Genomic DNA, 19,681 nt, shown 5'->3' with positions numbered 1-19,681 from the left:
CAGAAAGTCCAGTACCCAGGCGCTCAGGGCGGAGCTCAGACCCAGCTCGATCAGCTTGTCCACCAGTCTGGTGGGGACTATGGTGTTGAACGCTGAGCTGTAGTCAATGAACAACAGTCTCACATAGCCCCCCTTCTGACGGTCAAGGTGGGAGAGGGTGCTGTGCAGTACCTGGGAGACCGCGTCGTCAGTGGACCTGTTTGTCCTGTATGCAAATTGCATAGGGTCCATATCACTGGGGAGGGAGGCACAAATGTGGTCCTTGACCAGCCTCTCAAAACATTTCATGACCACAGAGGTGAGTGCCACCGGTCTGTAGTCATTTGGACATGTTGGGGAGGGTTTCTTCGGTACAGGGATGATGGTAGACATCTTGAAGCAGGCAGGGACGTATGACGTATTCGGTCACAGTCTCTGTGTGCCCCTTCTTCAGCGCTGTTAGTGTTATGTAGAGGGATACGATTCGGGGTCTTCCCTGTCCGATATAATGTTCTCTCAACACTTTCAGGCTCTCTCTGCCTTTGTCCTTAGTGTCGCGGAATATCAGCCCCAAGCTTGTGTCGTCTAGCAGTGGTGCTAACTCACAGTATGCGTCGGCATTATGCTTGTTGTCCAGGGCTCGCACGGCCGTCGTTACTTCTCCCATGGGGGCCGTCAAGATCGTTGTCTTCAGTCCCACACCGTGCATGCAGCACAACATGCGCTCTTCCCAGAGCTCATAGTCCTCTGCTCTTCCATTGAACGAGGGCCATTTGCTCTTTCCTTTGGTCGCCATCCTCTTTTTGGTGGTAGGCGTAGCTTTAGCTCCTGTTAGCCTTTAGCCACGCGGTGCTCCCGGTGCTAACCTAGCCTATACTTCAGCTAAACTTGCTACCCTTATTATTTCGCCCCTGCGTGATCTGGGCCCATAACCTGTTGACAGAGTCACTTATGGGGCGACAATAAGTTGGTCATGACGACAAGGTCCTCTCACTTAGCATGGTTTATTATCACATTGAGCATACTAGCACATGAGACCTTCTCTATGTGAGAGGTAGATGGGAAGAGACAGAGGGGGAGTTAACATCTCCTTTTATACCTCTTACCTGGCGCCAGCATTAATAGCTCCGCCTATAGCGCCCTCTTGTGAAAACAGTTAGACAGACGCGTTAAACAGCAATCAATTATTTTAATATAACAGTCCGGTTCTGTGTTTGTTTGTGTCTGTAGATTGTTGGTGAACAACTAACTTTAGGTTAGTTTAACGCGTCCGTGTCCAGTTGTAAACAATGATGCATGTAGTTACTGTGTGTTGTTGTAGCCACCGGTTAATTCGCGATTTTTTATTGGTTTGTCATGACAAACCAATTACACAATCCAACATATGTGTAAAGGCACAACATATTCCAGTTAAGGGTATATTTTTTTAATGATTCGTTACGGCGTAATCAATACTTCCATTTGTATAAATTGCCTTAAGCGGAGCCTGGCTGAGGAGCTGGCTGAGGAGCGCGTCGCGGCTCATGCGCATGCGCGCGCTCGGCCAATCAGAGCGCAAAACGGCAACGCGGAACTGGAACAGCGTTGTAGAAGGCATTCACGCCAACCGGACACTCAAGCAGATAACTAGGCTAACTTCCGGTCGGGGGGTTCCAAAATAAAAGAGTGACGTCTATAGCACCGGAAATACGTTTATTTTGTACATTATCTAATGTTAACACGAACCTAAACTAACTTTAGGTTAGTTGTAACATTAGTTTAGGTTCGTGTTAACGTTAGATAATGTACAAAATAAACGTATTTCCGGTGCTATAGACGTCGCTCTTTTATTTTGGAACCCCCCGACCGGAAGTCAAAATGTACCCTCGTTATTTGCTTGAGTGTCCAGTTGTTGGTTTTTGTTAGCTACAGTAACAGCATATCAACACCAGCCATGGGAATACTGTTCTAAATTGGGGAGGCTTTTAATTGTCAAGGTAAGAGGATTTTAAGTCATGGTATCCATAAACTTCAATCGGTTCGGATCCTTTGAATGAAATGAGAATGTAAATCTAAGTATATTTGCTTAGAAAACGTAATTGTCGAATTAAATAATTTTTTATTTCTCCACGTGGTAAGGTCACAACATATGTATTTCGTGACTGTAGGGGACTGTATGGAACGTCAGGGTAAAGGTCTGCCCCACTTCCAGTGATGAAGCTAAGCTACGCTAACGGAGCGGCTGTTCCCTAAGCCTAATGCACGCACAGAGAAGAAAAGGGTATACCTTCTTGTCTAACTCCAGGGAAGATGGCAAATAAGCGAATTTCCCAAAATGTTGGCGTTTTCCTCAGCCCTTAAGAACACGGACCACAACAGTCTGTCAAGTTAAGACTGCTCCTAAATCCTGCTCTTAGTCAGGGCCGAATCCATGCTTAGGGACGGTTGGGGAATCCCAAAATCGGCCCTAAGATGTCTTAAATGGCCCTAAGAGCAATTTTCTTGTCTTAAGTCCGTTGGAGAATGAGACCCATCGTTCCCACGATTTGTTTTGATGATGAGAGGAGAGGGTGAACAGCCCTTTGCTAACCGTGAACGTGGATCTTTATTTTTTTTATAAAGCACGTTTTGTTTGGAAAGGGTTCCTTTGCACTTCAGCAAAACTCGCACACAATGTCAATACAAAATAGAGGATATTAATGGACTTGTTGCGGTCTCGTCAATTGTCTTTCATTCTTATCATTCTCAACATGTTTCTGCAATAATCCTGCCAAGGTTTGGACATTGAATTTACAATGATATATTGAAGTCAAAATACTCCTAGAAGTGCCTATAGGTGGGGACCCACTGGAGAAGGGCCCATGGTCCATATTAGGTCTGGACCTATAGTTTAAGAAACCCAACACTAGACCCAGGTTTTGGTGAACACGGTATATTCCTTGACTGAAATCACGCTACCTTAGAGGGGAGCATCGTAAAGGATGAATAGACCTATCTCAAACCCTCTTTTCTTGATCCTCCAATCACAATTGTCGCTTCCCTTGTTTGTCCGAGGGAAGCGACAGTTGTGATTGGACGATCAAGAAAAGAGGGTGGGGTTTGAGATAGGTCAATTGGCTGTTGATGCTATAACCACAGACCACTGTGACTTCTGGTGTCTTCTGATCATAAACAACCCCCCTGTGTCAGGAGTCAGGACACACATACACACACACACACACACACACACACACACATACACACACACACACACACACACACACACATGCATGCACTAGCACACGTGCACAAACACAAGCATGCACGCACACACACATACTTGTACACACATATACACACACACACACACACGTATACTGTATGTGCACTCTCACACACAAGTACACACATCCACACACACATACATGTGTGAACCACACAGACACACTTACAGACAGATTCTCACCCCCTGCAACTCCACTCATCATTATCCCCTGCCTCCCGCTCCCATCACTAAACCAGACCCCCCCCACACACACACACACATCAACAACACCATTTTGACTGTCTCCTTATGCTAGGTGAGTCAGCAATTTTTGCAGATGCAGGAACATTAGATGCATCGATGACGGCTGCCTCTCTTCCACGTGTCAGCGCCGCGGCTCCAGGGCCAGCCATGGAAATGGAAATCACGTAAACGGAGAGGCCGTAAATCTAAAATGGTGTCCATATGTTTACTGAACTTACTCACTGGCAGGAACTGGATGTTCAGATTGGATTGGAGAGCTGTACCCCCCCCCCCCCTCTCTCATCTTTCCTTTCCGTGGATTCTAGGAACTGAGGGGCTCTTTGGCTCATGCTGGGGAGGGGGACTTGATGTACAGAAACCAGCCCTCACCAATCAGCAAGTGTTACAGCCTGTTGTAATGAGATGGTTTGAAAGTTAGCTAGTTATGATAATCACCTACTGGAAGTCCTGGGGGACTCACGTTCTTGTATGCATATGTATCTATGGCAATTGTACCTGTCTAAGATCACATGTGGGAGGAGGATGTGTTAAAAGTTCATCGTGGGGGTGAACCCAGTTGCTGTTACGTAATCCAGATATACTACCCAGGAGTCAAAGGCCTCTGCTTGGAAGTTCTTTGAAACTGCTTTCAAACATTGTAAATTAATGTCATATTGGATAAAGCCTTCATTAATTAAGAAAGACAATTATTTTCAGAAGTTATCCATTGGGTTTTGAATGGGTTTTCATGGGCCCATTGAGAAAGAATGTTTGCACAAATTTGAGTGTAAATACTGTTTTTTGAGCTGATCCCGATGTGTATTTAATTAATCTCCTGAACTGATGCATGTGGCCTACATGTGCACTTGCTGCATATAAATTTAAAGCAAATTGGGTCCAAAAGACCTGACCAAAAGAAAGGAAATGTCAGATATTAGCCTACATGTGTGCCTGTGGCTTTTCTGTATGGTCACTGACACATGGATGTGAGGTTTACAACATGTTTGGGTCAGGCAAGAATACAAAGAAAAAGAAGCAGGATGACTTCATGGTCAAATTCCACCCATTTGCTCTCAAGCTAGATAACCCATAGTCTGATATTGCCGATAATAGGATAGCTTGCTGATCAACCTACACGTTCACAGGCTTTGTTTTGAAAGATTGCGATGTATAATACTAAAACGACAGTTTTCACTCTGCAAATGTTTTGGTAAGGACAATTTGTGTTTCCGCGTGGCTTTGGTAGGGACTAGCCCCTTCCGTGACTGCGATGTGTAAGCCAGGGGCTTTTGAATCCGCAGTCACTCGCAGCTCTATAGCTCGCAGGCTTATTCGGACCACCAAGCACTGTTTATAAGCTCGGGGTGGGTCAAAAATATATCAGATATGAATTTCAAAGGTACCCAGCGTACAATTAGGGTTTCACACACAGCCGCGCTGGGGTCTGAAAGCTTGGGGTTGCTAATACACATTTTAAATATTTTTTATAAAACGAGTGGTACTCAGAGCGAGCCGTGTATTTCCGTATTTGGCTGCCTGGTGCGCCTGCGCTGTGATGTGATCAGCAACGCCGAGCTTTCAGACCCCAGCGCGGCTGTGTGTGAAACCCTAATTGTACGCTGGGTACCTTTGAAATTCATATCTGATATATTTTTGACCCACCCCGAGCTTATAAGCAGTGCTTGGTGGTCCAAATGAGCCTGCGAGCTATAGAGCTGCGAGTGACTGCGGATTCAAAAGCCCCTGGCTTGCACATCGCAGTCACGGAAGGGGCTAGGTAGGGACATGTCCCTAGTGTCCCTATATAAAATTACGCCTATGCTCTAAAATGACAGCCCGCTAATTGAATCAGCGCTTTACCTCAGTCACAGCCCATTCTCACAGGCGGCATGTTTAAATACGACTTCCTCCTACACGGATCCCTGGCAGAGCTCTGCCTCCAGCCACCCAGCCTCCAGCTCTCTGGTTATATAACCGTGGCTCAAAACAATTAATCGGAATTTCAATGTTTCTGCTTTGGGCTCGCTCTTGTATACCCATGTGTTTGTATTGCTTTAGCTTCGCATGCTGCTTGGCTAGGCCAGGGAGAGCACAACTGTATTTGTTGTAATAGGCTGTTATCTTTGCAATGTGAAGGTATTATTTATATTGGTTTATTGGTCTAAAAATGCTGTGAAATGTATTGTGAAGGTGCTGTACCACTGTGGTTCTCAGCCTGTTTGCCCCCAAAGCCCCCTGTGCCCAAGAGTATTCTAGGACCCCCCAACTCGCTGCTCTGTCTGCCTGATACACTCCAACACAGTTAGTCCATCCAGCTTGTTCCATTTGATAGCATAAAAGCACAAGTGATTCAAAAACAACCTTTGCAGTATAGTCCCTATTCACAATAACACAGTGCTTTGTGTTATATATAGTTGAATAATTACTTATATCTTGATGTTTTGGGATTGTACCATTCAATCATTTCTTATAATCTCAAGGACCCCCTGGAAGCTCCCTGAGGCCCTCTTTCGGGTCCCGGCCCCCCTGTTGAGAACCACAGTATTATCTCTGTGAGAATTGTGTAGTGCTATTTGACAACTACTCAATTTCCCCCTGGTATAAAAAATGTAATGTAATGTTATATACTGATGGAATAATCACATTAGACGTGCATGTTTCTTTTCACTTTTATTTGTAAATGCATCTCAGGTAGAACAAAGAAAAATATATATAATATATTCATATGTACTGAAACGTTATGTTATGTACACATTTAGAGATTACACTAAAGATCTTCACAACCACTGACTATAAGATATGGTATCAGAATAGTCTTCTGCGTGTTTTCCTGTGGATGCACTCCCACGTATTTACATACATTCATAGGATGCGATAAAACACCTGTGTTCAAACAAGCATTTAAAATTCAAAAATTGAATGAAAGGAATGACGTACAATATTGTGTACCCCTGCTTTTTCTTTTTGTGTCAGTGAACATTCATGATTTATGCATGGTCTAGGGCTGTCAAACGAATGTTCTATTTTCGATGAATACTTGTAAAAGAAAAATCGACATTCAATTGTGAAAATGTATATTCGATTGTTAGGAAAAAATAAATGCAGCATCTATCCTTTAAACTTAGGTCTCACGCGGGTCGCTGTGCTGTTACTTGACAGACACAACGTCATTTTCATTTCATAGCAGATTGAAAATCAAATGCAAGCCTATCCCTGGGGCTGAAAAGAGACAATAATTCAACGACAACTGCATGGCAATGATGACAGAGTTTGGAACACGGACACGGAGAAAGTGATTTGCAGCAGGGACGGTATTCTCACACGCCCGTACATATTCACGATTGGGCGCGGTATACATAGCAAACGATGTTCAAGAACAAATAGGAAACAAAAAAGGACGACAACATGGCCTCCAAAGTCCCTTCTTCTGGTTGTTCAGCACCTTGGTGTGTGGCGTGTGTCCACATACATGACTTGAACGGTAACACACTGCCAGCTGAGGGCAAAGGCTTGTGGGTATTCCAGTAACAGATTACAATAGTTGAGGCAGATCTTGTGTCAAGTCAACAGCAAAACAATAATAATAACAATATGATAATATTGCCAAATTGACAGTTTCATGGCTATGCACGGTATACTTAACATAGTTTGTATTATACAGCTTGAATTGTCTTGCTTGCCTATTTTAATGTCACCTAATCCCCCACCAAAGATTATCATGGTTTTTACAACCATTTTGGCTCACTAGCAAGGATGCTGTGGTACAGTAAGGCCAGACAACTTATATGAGGAAAAGACCGACAAATACCCATGACTTCTAGATAAAAGCCAAAGATAACAAAACAACCTTTAAAAAAACAAAAAAACATTTAACACTGATTGGAAGGCCTTTTTAACCATCATTACTGTGCTCTTAACTTTTTTGTTGTTGTGTTTCAATTGTCGCCTGTCGCTGTATGAATCAAATCAAATAAAATGTATTTGTAAGGCCCGACAACACACGTTAATGTCCCCATGGGCTGGGGGGTATGACTTCCTCCTCATGTCAAGAGTTTAGAACGTTGTTAGAGTTTAGAGTCCTGGTAGCTTATAGTGACTTTTCCTTACTTTCCTATGCTATCAGTAGTTAGTTCATGTCCAGGTATGAAAACAGCTCTCTGCCTCTCCCTCCCTGAATCAATACTGGGTTGAATAAGGAAGTTGTTTTTCTTTTATTTTTTTTACCTTTGCACCAAGTATGGTGCTGTGGCAGAAAATAAGAAGAAAAAAAAGAAAAAAACAAATAAACAAAGACAAAGCTTTAGGAGAAAAAACGACAACCTGACTTCCAAACATTGCATAAAGATGAGGAATGTCCAAGACATTGGCAGCTTTTTAAAAGATAAAAGGCAGTTGTTTTTTATCCAGGTAAAGGATACAAGGACACAAGGCTATTACCGAAGCAATTACACAATTCAGCTTGAATGAAAATAAGCTCATCTTATCTTCCGCTGAAACAGACGATAAAGGCAGGACCGAAAAAACAAACACAAGAAGTACGACATACAAAAGCACCAATCGCAACAACAACCTTTAGCAAAGTTGATAACAGAGATGATGGAACTCTTTGTTGGTTTTACGTTGTACAATAAATTAGAAACGACATAATTACACATTCATAACTCATAGTCACGCATACCTTTTAGACAAATATCCCACCATACGCCACGCATACAAACACAGATACACGCACACAGAAACACAGACAGACACACACGCACGTATACACACAAACACACACACGCACACACCCTGCTCCCTTGGCTTATGTCCGTGTTAGAGTGATCCCTATGAGGGGTCAGTTTGCAGTGCGAACAGTCCGGCTACTTCGCGGAAAGCGGTGGACTTTGACGTGTTTTGACAGGTGGTCACTGCGGGCAAACTTCTTCTCGCACACAGGGCACTGGTACGGCTTCACCCCCGAGTGGGACCGGCGGTGTCTCGACAGCTCGTCTGACCGGGAGAACCTGGGAGAAACAGAAACACAACGAGAATGAGAACACGTCATTTGTGTTTTTTTGCGATGACAAATGGGCTTGTGAGTGTTCTAAACAACACCTCGTAATGGATGATTCTCCTCTGCATCCAGACACTGGTGACTGAGAGCACTTTGTTCATGAGGAAACTATTCACCTTTGGCTCCTCGAAGACAAACACTGAGAGAAACCAAAAGGATTCTGCAAAAAAAAACATTTATATAGGAAGTAAACATCATAGTTTGGATGAAGGGTATTTTTGTTAATGTGCTCATCTTGACACGTATTGCCTTCTGGTGCGCCTCTCGAGACAGTGCATACTGCAACCACTGACAAAACCCTTGATCTTACCACAGTATTCGCTCTGTGTTATTTTGCATTCAGCATTGGCAGCTGCACTGTTTTCCACAGTGAACAAAATGATTGAAGACAACAGCCATTTTCTCACAGAGCTCTGCAAGTTTTATAGCCTGACTCCCCAGTAACAATACAAAATACCGCTACAGCCCTTTCTCAGCGCATCTCCATTTACCCAAACAAGTACAATTCAGAAGATACTTAGCATGCTAGGCTAACCTGAAATGGCTAAAGCCTCCAGGGCTTCCTCCCAGCAACCTAGTTCTGTGGAACCATACTGTCCCCAGCCTAGCTAGCTCTGTAGCCCAGATGTTGCTGGCTGACCTGACAAGATGATGAATCGATGCAATCTTGCCCTGTAATTAAGCAGCAACACTTAAGAAGCCGGAGGAAAACCCATTTCACTATCTGCCGTGTGCAGATAGAACATGAGACCCATACCAAAGATTTGAGATATGCAAGAGAATGTTTAGCCACCTTAAAATTTTGCCCTTCGCTAAGAGATAATCCCTTTGGTGAATTACTTCTACCAAGAAAAGCAAGTAGCTTTATAACAGTGAGCTGTAATGCTGGCGTAGGTACAGAAACGGTATGTCATATGGACCAGATTACTTACAACCAAGGGATTAGATTCACAGTCTGTCAATAAAACCCTTCAAATAACACACATCTACACACTTGCCAATGAAACTGTATTCAACCCACTCTGCGGTAACAGACCCATTAAAGTGATACAAGATGCTGAATTGACTCACTCAAGCTAAGCAGAGGCGCTTTTTTTTACACTGCAATCCCGTAATAAAGTAGGCCTACTGTGTTTTCCTTTTGTCCAGGTGGGAGTTTCTGGCCTTGAAAGGAGAGTGTACAGTTTAAGCATGGACCGCCTGAGCAATATAGAGTTTAAGTATGGACCGCCTGAGCAATATAGAGTTTAAGTATGGACCGCCTGAGTCATATATAGTTTAAGTCTGGACCGCCTGAGTCATATAGTTTAAGTATGGACCGCCTGAGCCATATAGTTTAAGTATGGACCGCCTGAGTCATATAGAGTTTAAGTATGGACCGCCTGAGTCATATAGAGTTTAAGTATGGACCGCCTGAGTCATATATAGTTTAAGTATGGACCGCCTGAGTCATATAGAGTTTAAGTATGGACCGCCTGAGCAATATAGAGTTTAAGTATGGACCGCCTGAGCAATATAGAGTTTAAGTATGGACCGCCTGAGTCATATAGAGTTTAAGTATGGACCGCCTGAGCCATATAGTTTAAGTATGGACCGCCTGAGTCATATAGTTTAAGTATGGACCGCCTGAGTCATATAGAGTTTAAGTATGGACCGCCTGAGTCATATAGAGTTTAAGTATGGACCGCTTGAGTCATATATAGTTTAAGTATGGACCGCCTGAGCCATATAGTTTAAGTATGGACCGCTTGAGCCATATAGAGTTTAAGTATGGACCGCCTGAGCCATATAGTTTAAGTATGGACCGCCTGAGTCATATAGAGTTTAAGTATGGACCGCCTGAGTCATATAGAGTTTAAGTATGGACCACCTGAGCAATATAGAGTTTAAGTATGGACCGCCTGAGCCATATAGTTTAAGTATGGACCGCCTGAGCCATATAGTTTAAGTATGGACTGCCTGAGTCATAGAGTTTAAGCATGGACCGCCTGAGCCATATAGAGTTTAAGTATGGACCACCTGAGTCATATAGAGTTTAAGTCTGGACCGCCTGAGTCATATAGAGTTTAAGTATGGACCGCCTGAGCCATATAGTTTAAGTCTGGACCGCCTGAGTCATAGAGTTTAAGTATGGACCACCTGAGCCATATAGTTTAAGTATGGACTGCCTGAGCCATATAGAGTTTAAGTATGGACCGCCTGAGTCATATATAGTTTAAGTATGGACCGCCTGAGCCATATAGAGTTTAAGTATGGACCACCTGAGCAATATAGACTTCATAGTAGTTTCTCTTGGCCTCTCCTCCTCCTTGCTAAACATTCCCCTTGTGTGTGGGCACACTGCTCCCAGAATCCCCCCAGGGAGTCGGCCCCCAGGACCCCCTCCCTCACACACCAGCTCACTGAGAGCATGAAATAATACAGTCTGCCGCTGGCATATCGATGACACACATCCCCGAGAAAATATGGTTTAACTGGATTTTAACTGGAGAGATCGGACAAGAGAGCCTGTGCTGTACGCGTGCGTGAACACACACCTGTACCTTTAGGTGTTTGTAATGTATATTTAGTAGTTTGTTACCGTTCGTTGAAGTTATGTCCACCATTATTGCACCCATCCTAAGTTAGAAGCCCCTTTTCATGCAGCGTGGCAGGACTCTGACGTTCCTGGTCCACAGTCATGGCAACTATTCAACACATCAGCTTTTGTTCACTCCGCTTCCTCATCGTCGCTCCCCTTCCAGTGATTGTGTGCTAAACTAAAACAGGCCTCTCACTCTGTCTCTCACTCTGTCTCTCACTCTGTCTCTCACTCTGTCTCTCACTCTGCCTCTCACTCTGCCTCTCCTTCTCTTCTAATACTGCCATTGTTGTTCGTCCTCCCTGTTCCTTTTTCTCTCTCTCTCTCTCGACAGCTCTGTTCCTCACTTCATTCTGTCACTTCTCTCACTTTCCCTCCCTGTTTTTCTTTTCTTTTATCCTCCTCTTTCTCCAGCCTCATCACACACACACACACACACACACACACGTACACACACACACGTACGCACACACACACACACAAACACAGACACACACACACACATACGCGCATGCATGCACGCACACACACAAACAAACATACACAGACACACACTCTCTCTCTCTATATCTCTCTCACACGCATACACAATCACTTACACACAAACACTCTCTCGCTCTCCCTCACTCACACACACACACACCGCACGCACACACACACACACACGCACGCACACACACGCACACACACACACGCTTCCATCCAAACTAAATCCTGTCTTTTGTGTTTAGACAAGAGCCCTTTGTTAGCCGGAGATGCCCAGCCTGGGTAACCAGCGTCTCTCCGCTCCTCTCCTGTACCAGGGGGGCAGAATTGTGCAGCATTACTGTTACAAATACATAGTCAGCGGCCGGTTGCCAGGTTGGTACTAAAGTCATCATAAATTGACCAATACACAGGCTTTTAGAGGGACATTATTAATCACTCGCTTCATGCAGGGACTTGCTGGGCTCTATAATGATTGCTCTGTGCAAGTTATGACAGGTACACATTTTGAAATGGGCAAAAGAAAAAGCCTCTTGCAGCAAGTTACATAATGGATTGCAAACTGGAACTTTTGAGAAACGGCTCATGCACAGTAGGGGTGGGAATCACCAGAGGCCTCACGATACGATACTATCACGATACTTGAGTCACGATACGATAGTATTGCGATACTAAATATATTGCGATATGCTGAGTATTGCGATATTAATATTGCGATTTATTACCTTTTTTCAACTGCAAAGTAAAACTTTGTCAACATGTTTTATCTAATAAAATAAAGTTCAGTCTGTTCATCTCACTTCAATAATTTTTATTGCAGAATATGGTATTTTCTCAAGCAGACAGATGTAAACACTGTAATCTGTGTTGCATGTACCTGACAAACTGAACTGTTTGTATTACAGTCATATTCCAACTTAACTGAATGCACACAGTGTGTGTGGAGTGGACTACTGTACTATTACAGGTATTGAAATGATTTATTTTTTAATTGTTTAGTAAATAATTAAATACCGATACTTGGCGTCCCTGTATCGATACAGTATCGCCACGCAAAGTATCGCGATACTACTACGTATCGATTTTTTCCCCCACCCCTAATGCACAGACATATGCATGCATGAATGAGTGCACATGGGCATGTGCACAGAAATACATCATATACACACACACTATGTGGGAACTTGCTCCCTGTTCTGTGTGAGACGTACATGTAGTGTATAAGAGAACACTCCGCTATGGATGAGAAAGCCAAAGGTCACAGTATCTCACCTGATACTGTCACTCTCCCAGCCTCACCTCATGTCCTCAAGAAATCAGCCAACTCAACACTAGGCCAAGAATCACGCGCACACACACACACACACACACACACACACACACACACACACACACACACACACACACACACACACACACACACACACACCTACACACACACACACACACACACACACCTACACACACACACACACACACACACACACACACACACACACACACACACACACACACACACTTGCTGACTCACAAATACTTTCAGACTAATGAATGTCACCACACACACTTTATTGATTGTAACTGCTACACTGAATGTACTGTAGACATCCAAGGACTTTCTCTCTCTCTTACACACACACACACGCACGCACGCACACACGCGCGCACGCGCACACACACACACACACACTGTTGCAGCCACTGCACAGCTGTCAAGTCACAACAGGAGGCGCCCAAGTTGCACCCATGTGACCCAGGTCCACATGCCCACTCCCAGATTTAGATTACCCCAGCAGAAAGATGAAACCCCCACTATTTTCACATATCCCAGATATCTCTGCACCTGAATAAAGGGTGATTCTGCAAAGCAAACACATTTATTTCCATGCCTCCTGACGTCGTTCCAATTAACACGTTGGATGTGGCACGGCAGCGATGAAGAACATCGGCTCCTGAATGGGGAGTGGTGCAAGAGTACAGCAGCTACTTGTTTTTGTTTAGCTTTTCTACTTCTGAGAACAAGTTCCCTCTCTCTCTGCAGTACGTGGACAGAAGGATGAAGGCTGAGATGGAGACAGAGTAGAGGAGACACCGGAGAAAGGATTCTGGCAGGATTAAGAGGGTACATGTGGTCCCAGAGGCGGAGGTGAGGTCTCTTAACCACTATCTGGGCACTATGGCTGGCTTTAAATGCCCCAACAGGCTCAGTAATTTATTTGACCGAAATGTTGGCTGGATGCAGATTCCTCATAACTCAAAATACTGATACATTCTGAGCCTAGCAAACATTACAAATGTAATGTGAACTTTTAGTCAGCAGCACATACAGTCTATCCTGTAGCAAGAGTCAATATGAAATAACATCCCTCCAACCGCATGGTTTGGCTTTCAGTAGTGGGGCAACGCATTTTCTTATGCATAGATTACATTGTACACCTTTAATGTAGTCTGCATATGGAGTGGAGTCACACGCCAAGACATTAGACGCTTCCTAGTTGCCAGTGAAGCAGTGCTCCCTCAGTAATAAATTCCATTAGCGGTAATGAAATGCATTTTTGGACTGTTGTCTCTATTATCTCTGGAGTCTTTTCATTTGCAGTTGTCAGTGTTCTTATTAAGCTTCATACGCTTAGTGCTATGAGGGGCAGAGAGAGAGAGAAAGAAAGAGTGTATGATTGATTGATTGATTTATTGATTCTTCTATTTTTGTGTCATGCACACAAAATGCCCAACCCTCATGGGTTTATAAGACACCAAAAATACTGTTGCAGTGGTCCATTATTTCATAACATTTGTATACAGCCCGTCTTAAAATATTCTGCCTTCTCTTCCAAACTTGGCAGGACTCGAGTTTTTCATATTCATCCCACTTAAGAAAATCAACATAAATGGACATTTGACAAAAAAGCACATCACGTCCTCGTAGACAGGACAGTAAAACAGAGAGGTGTGTGTGTGTGTGTGTGTGTGTGTGTGTGCTTGTCTCTGTGTGTGCGTGCATGTCTCTGTGTATATCTGTGTGTGTGTGTGTGTGTGTGTGTGTGTGTGTGTGTGTGTGTGTGTGTGTGTGTGTGTGTGTGTGTGTGTGTGTGTGTGTGTGTGTGTGTGTGTGTGTGTGTGTGTGTGTTGGAGGTGGATGAGATGTCTCTGGATTTCCACTGAGGACCCACTAAACCCCCTCGCCTGTGTTAATTGATGACCTCAGAGGAAACAGGTCAATTCAAGTGTCAGTTAAGATGAGGAACATGACACCACAAGGCAAATGGACGTGTCCCACTGACATAATTATAATTACTGCTGCTTCTAAATGGGCCATGCTAACAAATGGGGGTTAAGCCCTTTTAAATCACATGGAGGAGCCCCCTCTTATTACCCAATCTCACAAAATAACTTACAGCCTTTACATAACCAGTCATAAGTAGTATCCTTTGAAGTTCTAATTTACAGAGAGAAAGTGACCATGAACATAAAAGGTTGCAGTATGCAATGACTTTCCTTTTGTTATGCAGGCATCTCCTTGTTTGGCGGTTTACACACTGAATTGAATATTTGGATGTGTTAAAAGAATCGTCCAATTCAGATCTGTTCTTCACCATGACCATGATTATCTTCACCACCATCATAACAGATTCCCTGCCTGTACCTCACCTCCCCCCTCCCACCATGCTGTACCTCCCCTCCCCCCTTCCACCATGCTGCTACCTGCATTTCCCCAAGGGGCTTAATAAAGGAACACTTGATCTGACTTGGCTATTTCAATCAGCACACTCACCTCCATCCACAGCCAGGCCAGTTGCAGGCGAAAGGCTTCTCCCCGGTGTGTCTCCTCAGATGGGCCTTCAGGTGGCTGCTCTTAGTGTACATCTTGGTACAGCCAGGAAAAGTGCATTTGTGCATTTTGATAAGGTCCGCCACCGGGTTCTTCTGGAACTTCTGACCCCCGACCAAAATCCCTGCACCAGGGCTCACTGACCCATCTCCAAGCCCCAGGGGCTTGGCCGCAATGGGGACCGGTGCAATGCGTACAAACTTAGGGGAGACGCTAAGGCTGGGGGACGGGAGGATCTGGGGCACCAGGGCAAAGGTCTGGCCCTGGATGTTGACCAGGAGCTGTGCGATTTTGATGTCCGAGGCCGGCGCCGGCTGTGGGGGTTGGGTCAGAGGCGTTGCTGTGGGCTCCTGTTTGATCTGAATTGGCTGGATTTGGAGGATGACCGGCACCCCTCCATTAGAACCGCTATCATTAGCACCACTCTCTACCGATAGAGGCTTGTTGGCTGATGTCCTCTTGGCCCCATCATGTGGCCCTGTGTTGGTGTCTTGCGTGGGGATGACTGGTCTGGTTTTGGTCTCTGTGACGGCAGCAGTGGCCAGGGTAGCAGCATTGGCGGTGGGAACAGTTTGGTCTGAATGCTTGGCCTCTTGCTCTAGCCTGGCTCGTGGTGAGGCCTCCCTGAATAGCTCCAGGCCAATCCCCAGACCCAGCACCTCCTCCAGCCCCAGGCCCAAACCTAGGACATCCTCCCGGGCCTCCTGCTTCATGGTCACCACCTCCATATTCTCCTCCAGGAACTCCTCGATTTCCTCCAGCGTGGGCTGGAAAGACCCTCCGAGCGGTTCTTCCATTTCCACGCTGGACCACACAGGGAAGTCTAAACTCTCCTCCTTCACAGGCTCCGGGTTGCAGGGCACATCCCTCCGCGAGTCCCAGAGGAAAGTGGGGAGTGACACAGGGGCCATCTGTCCTGTAGCATGGGCCCGTCCCAACGAGGTCTGGGCCAGCAGGTAGTCCAGGATGCTGTCCTGGCTCTCGGCACTTGAGCTGCTGCCGTAGCTCGAGCTCAGCACCTGGGAGTCCGGGCTGGAGCAGGAACGGGGGCTGGACGACTCACTCAGGTCATCCTCTGAGAACGGTGAGGGCATCACCTGGTAGGAGCCCGCGTCAGTCACCATGTCAGACAGACGGTACGCTGGCGGAGAGCCACCGTAAGGCAGGAAAGTCTCCTCGCTCACTAGGAAGTTGTCGACCATCCCTTGTCTAGGGCCAACGTGTTTCTCTGTTTCTATAGTCTGGAGAGGTTGTGTTTCAAGTAGTCTGTTGGACAAGTATTCCTTTTTGTTGCTAGTGAACCAGGACTGAATGAACCCACTGAGGGGTCAGCTGCAAGGTCACTCTACGGGCTGAAGAGATAATGAAGCACCTGTCGTTCTCCCACCATGGAAAGGAACGTTTGGGGGATGGAAAACTCATACAATCCAAGGTCTCTGGTCTGGATATGACTAGAAAAGGAAAGGGGAAAAAAGAGAGAGGATGAGGACAAGTCTGAGCACCCTATTTCCACACAAAACATAATGGCTTGGGATGGTCCAAATAAAATAAGATGACTAAAAAATAAAAGATGACAATGGAAAAAGAACAGCTATTGATTAACAAAACACCAAGTGCAAGATATTCCGTGGGCCTGCTTATACCGGGCAGGCGAAGTCTAAAATGCTGCATGTTCCAATTTCAAGTTCACACATGGCTGGCACGCGGGCTGAATGACGCTGCTTTTGAAAAGAACAGCATATCGCATTCCATTACTAGAATTTCAAAGACTTGGCAGAATAAAAAATAACTTCATGACATAATGCAGTAGAAACACTTGTGGTTGCATAGTTGCTATACAGCAATATATATTTTTGTATGCATTTATTTATCTATCTGTTTATATACTTATTTATTTATTTAACTTTCAATAGGAAAGATCATGCTTCCTCCCTTTCTTTATACAGGCTTTAAAATGACTAATGTGCACTGGAATATAATAGAACAGACATTTAAGTTAAAACAAGTAATACAGTAGCATCGGCTTGTGGTGGCACAGCTAAACAAGAACATAGCCATAGCCATTTTACAATGTCCCAAACTAATCATTTATTCTGAGGGGAAAAAATCACATCATAGGTTGTTTTTCTTTACAACTGAGTACCGGTCATGATTATTGGAGCGTCCCCCCTTTCAAGGGCCCCTCGAGTGACCGACAGTAACCCGGCGAAGAAACTGTCAACATTATGAACAGAAAACACCGCGTGGGGCAGCCATGAGCAATGAGCGCTCCTAACAGGCTCACTGCATAAATCACCTACTTGATGTTTACAGGACACTTAAAGAGCAGTAAATCAACTCAGATTACTGCCATTCATTTCGGAGTCGAACGACACACGATTATCACAAGCAAATCTAGAGCATCATTTCGCCATTCATCCTTTTTGCGAGATCTTCTGTATTTATTTCAAACGGGCATGCTGCCCGAACATGCAAATCGGTGCATAATCAGTGAATAGGTCTAACGGTACAGTTATCTATCTAATCAGCGCGAGTTCATATTAATATTAATATCCATGTTCCTATCCTAGGCATGGCCTGGGGTAAATAATACACATGTTGTAATAATGAACTAGATCCAGCACAACTCAGTTTAATAAAGGTAACGCAAACCAATGCGAATTCAAACAACTAATTCGTTTTCAACGGGTTGTTGTCATTCATTTCCCAAACACATCAGCTTGATATAGCTATAATACAACTCATGGTGATGATGTGTCGGATTGTGTGTCCGTTTTTAAGGAAACGAACCAAAAGGTGCACCCAGTGCCCATCTCTGTGGCTAATATAGAACGCATGAGCGCGGTCCTCTCTCCTCCTACAACGTAAACATGTTTTCGTCCTGGCGGCGCGCAGCGTGCTGCAGCATATGGCGAGAGGAGAGCGCACGCCCAACACCTCATTCCCATAGAAAAGAGCCAAGATAATAAATAAATAAATAAATAAGTGAATCTCCGATCTTACCTTATTCGATAGAGCAAATACAATCCCAGCGATCACACAATCTGTTTACTTTAATCCTTTGCATCCGATAGGGAAGCTATTACCAATGCATGATTTGCCCTTGAGACTCGCCATGCAGCAGCGTTCAGACTGACTAGCAACGAGGCAGTTGAGTTGTACTATATTACCGTCACATGACTGCTAGCGTGTATGCGTGTGTGTGTGTGTGTGCGTGTGTGTGTGTGCGTGTGTATGTTACGTTAGTGAAAATAAGAGGCTGGAGCTGAAGGCTCGTCCCAGCTCTACCGCGCCATTGGTCGGCGGTGCTTGGAGGCTGGTCTTAGGCACGTCAATCAGGATTGTGTGGACCAACATGTGGAATGCTTAGAGGAAAAGGTCATTTCCAAGTTTTCTTCTCATTCTTATCTCACTCCCCCATCTCTGCGGGGAAGGAAGCTGACACGATTAGAGTAAGAGCTGCCATTGTGTTTACATGAGGATCATAGGATACTAAAGCAAATGCCTCACTCATTAGATACACACAAAAAAGATACCTTTTGACAAGAATGGGATGATGCTCAGCAGTATGGCATCCAAATGTTCATTATTTGCAAGAGGATAAACACATGTACTTAGCTATACAGTCCAACTGTTTGTTTATTTATTTATGTGAACATGACAATTATTTTATTTGAGGAATGGATTATCAACATGGCATCCCGAATGTCGTTGTTTACAGTATATAGTTCACTTCCAGCTGGCAGCAGAACAAATAAGCCAAGTCAAAAAAAGTTATGAATTACTTTATTATTATCATTATGTTACTGTTATTATCAACTGTTATTACATGGCGTTTTCACATTCGCCGAAATGCTTGCTTGTGATTGGTCAATAGCGCACGTCAGAGGTCCGATATTACCCGATAACGGACCTCTGTGGAACAATAATGACCGCTGTGCGCAGCTGTCCGCAATCAAGCCCACTGACATCAGTGCAATCAGACACTGCCAGTGTTGCGAGTCGATGTAAAATGAATTAGGTATATTGTTAGTAAGTTAGCCATGTAATAAGCGGGATAATGTATAGCTATACTCGATCATTGTTGCAAAATAATTGACCTTCACTGACGTTTAAAACACCTCGCCGAGGCGGCTCGGTATTTTAAACTCTGTGTCGGTCAATTATTTTGCGACAATGACCTCGTAGCTATACATTATCCCTTACATACATGGCAATATTATCATCACATTATCGTTTTTGCGGTGCGTTGGGGGGGGGCATCAAGCAGGTGACCCTGATGTA

The 19,681-nt window shown here is 44.5% G+C and overlaps 1 protein-coding gene across 1 annotated transcript; it reads right to left on the bottom strand.

Annotated features, from left to right (window-relative positions):
* Positions 1–6,137: 6,137 nt before the first annotated feature.
* Positions 6,138–18,534, bottom strand: klf15 (Kruppel like factor 15). The gene is made up of 3 exons (XM_084316205.1): positions 18,401–18,534; positions 15,341–16,848; positions 6,138–8,451 (listed from the first exon to the last, which is right to left on the bottom strand). Exons 2-3 carry the CDS (start codon positions 16,597–16,599, stop codon positions 8,283–8,285), a joined length of 1,428 nt encoding a protein of 475 aa, XP_084172331.1. The 5' UTR covers positions 16,600–16,848; positions 18,401–18,534; the 3' UTR covers positions 6,138–8,282.
* Positions 18,535–19,681: the final 1,147 nt, after the last annotated feature.

The sequence above is a fragment of the Notolepis coatsorum genome (assembly GCF_963971535.1).
Source record: "Notolepis coatsorum genome assembly, chromosome: 6".
Lineage (NCBI taxonomy): Eukaryota > Metazoa > Chordata > Actinopteri > Aulopiformes > Paralepididae > Notolepis > Notolepis coatsorum.
This window is presented reverse-complemented; position numbering and strand designations above follow the sequence as displayed.